Source organism: Chiloscyllium plagiosum, chromosome 45, assembly GCF_004010195.1.
Source record: "Chiloscyllium plagiosum isolate BGI_BamShark_2017 chromosome 45, ASM401019v2, whole genome shotgun sequence".
NCBI lineage: Eukaryota > Metazoa > Chordata > Chondrichthyes > Orectolobiformes > Hemiscylliidae > Chiloscyllium > Chiloscyllium plagiosum.
This window is the reverse complement of record NC_057754.1, coordinates 1,326,585-1,329,018: the sequence shown is the minus strand read 5'-3', so window position 1 is coordinate 1,329,018 and position 2,434 is coordinate 1,326,585. Positions and strand designations below refer to the sequence as shown.

The 2,434-nt window shown below is 50.0% G+C and overlaps 1 protein-coding gene across 4 annotated transcripts in view; it reads left to right on the top strand.

Annotated features, from left to right (window-relative positions):
- The window catches only part of LOC122543801 (splicing factor 1-like), a 19,174-nt gene extending 17,107 nt beyond the window's left edge, over positions 1 to 2,067 (top strand). For all 4 annotated transcript variants that reach the window (XM_043682586.1, XM_043682585.1, XM_043682587.1 and 1 more), the window contains one exon: positions 1,460 to 2,067. In XM_043682586.1, the coding sequence (XP_043538521.1) occupies positions 1,460 to 1,593 (134 nt within the window). In that variant the 3' untranslated portion in view covers positions 1,594 to 2,067. The remainder of the gene's footprint in view (positions 1 to 1,459) is intronic.
- The last annotated feature ends 367 nt before the right edge of the window (positions 2,068 to 2,434 follow it).

The following is a 2,434-nucleotide window of genomic DNA, read 5'->3' as shown; positions in this document are numbered from 1 at the left end:
CCCGGCACGCCAGGCATGATGTACGCTCCGCCCCCTCCCCCGCCCATGGACCCCTCCAATTTTGTGATGATGGGGATGGGCGTGCCAGGAATACCACCCTTTGGAATGCCCCCCGCTCCGCCCCCTCCCCCTCCCCAGACCTAAAGCACCCCTTTTTCCGATACCGATACCCTCGAACCATGTTCAGATAGAGAAAGGAATTCATTCTAGAGGGAGCCAGGGTCGCAGTGTTGCCCGCTGGCATCCTGTCTTGCCAGGGCACGTTTGTGCTTTTTTTTTTATCGTTTTAGAATCAAAAAAAGGGGGTGAAAACAGGCAACTGTTTTTAAACCAAAAAGATAAATTAGCGAACAGCCTCTGCACCTTGATGGGATAGAACCGATCGGAGCCTTTAGATGAAGACGGTGGTTGTGAAGAGGGGCTTGTCCTGAAGTAGAAACAGTATTAAGACCATGAACTGTCTCTCTCTCCCCCTCTCTCTTTCTCTCTGTCTCTGTCTGTCTCTCTCTCTCTCTCTCTCTCTCCCTCTGTCTCCCCTCCCTCCCTGTCTTTCTCTTTCTCTCTGTTGTAAATGAACCACTTACTCTGCGTCTCTGAAGCATCAGTCTGCCCCTGGGTTGGGCTGCGGATGGTTATAAAGAGGAAAGCAAGTTGGGCGCCACGCGCAGTCCGAGATCCTGTTTGTGCTGGCGCAGGGCAAGCTGCCCAGCGGGTCATTTGTGGTTGGGGGGGGAAAGGAATGGGGTTCGGTGCAGTCGCTGTCTCCAGGTCACGCCTTAACCCTGGCCCCCACCCCGTCCCCCTACCCTTCTCCTGAGAGAAACATGTGGAAGCTGGGCTGTTGGTGCTGTATATTCCTCCACCCGTGAGATTATCTCCTGTGTTTGAGTACCTTCTACAGAGAGTCCACCAGGGAACTGGACTGGGCATTGACGTCATCTGTATAAAGTTGGAGTGACTGCCCGTGCTGTTTCTTGCTCGGAGTGGTGGTGGTGGTGGTGGTGATGGTAGGGGCAGGCTGCATAATGGGAGAGAGCTGGAGGAGAGATCGAACATCCGTGTAGTTGTTCTCTTTAAATAAAAAAAAAGCGACAGTCCATCCTGTCTTTCACCACGTGACCCCGCAATCTTTACGAAGACGTACGTCCAAGATGGCTTCCCAGTTCTTTGTTTTTTAAAAAAAGCAGGTTGCTACCGCCACTCTGTACGTCGCTAACTCATGCTGTGATCAGTGTTTTGTCTCATCCGGTGACTTGTTTTTAAACCTTGTGTTGAGTTTCTTTTTTTTTTGCTATTGTGAAATGATGTAAACCATTCTTGACTGCCGCGGTGAGCGTTGCATGACGATCGCGTTTTATTTTGTTGCTCTCAACTTCCCCCACCCCTCCGATCCCCCTCACCCGCTGAGCCGCGGTTTATTTTCTCTTGTGTTTCCCGTTCTCTTCCCCCACTCCCTCAGGTGGAGCTTCAAGCGAGGGGGCCGCAAGGAGGATTAAGAGGGGGCCTGTCTCTTCCCAACTCCCTCCCCAAATCGCAGGACTTGCAATGGAACCTCTGCTTTCCAGAAGATGGACAGTGAAGGGGGGCTATTAATCACTGCCAGACCGTGAGCCGAGCAGCGGCTGTTCCCCAGAGCTGCTGCTTTCCGCTGCTGACCTCCAGCACACACGGCTCTCTGTTCCGGGTTTACTGTCCCTTTTAACCAACTACCTTTTTGTCTCGTGACATTCTCGCAGGACCGGTGTGTTTAACCTTTTTAATTCGAGCTTGAGGTTGGAAGCCCTGGTATGTTTCCACGCTCTTGTTTCCTCATGCTCTTACTCGATGTGAAATGTTTAAAGAAAATAAAGTGGGGGAGGGGAACGGTAGGGGGAGGGGTGGGTGCAGGGTTCACAAAATAAAACTCCTATGTTTTCTTAGCTCTCGTCATGTTTCTCTTCATTTTTTTTGATCAGACTGCTTACGTCCAGTGTGCTTTGGTTAAAGGAATGTGCTATGGTCGTCTTTTTTTAAAAAAAAAACTCACTCACTGTATTTAAAAGGAAAATAAAATCCAAATTTCTCCAAGCAACTGGCTGGAGTTTGAACTTGATTCTGGGGATTATTGACCAGTGCTGACCACTGTGCTGTTATACTCCAACACGGAGGGCTTGGAAGTGGGAGAATGGTGCAAGTTAGGCCTTTGGAGTCTACGTAAATGCAGCAGGAGACCACCATCTGGCCCTCTGCCCTTCCATGAGATTGTAGCCTCAGCTCCACTTACCCATCCTCTCACCACAGCACTTAGATAATTTTTTTGGACAGGAAATTAATTGTTGTAGCTTTGAAAACTTTTACTGATCAAAGTTTGTGAGAAGATTTGTAGCTCGGGTGCTCGTGGCCACTATAAATGCCGGAGGAAACACCACAGAAGCGCTTCACAGGAGGCTCCCAA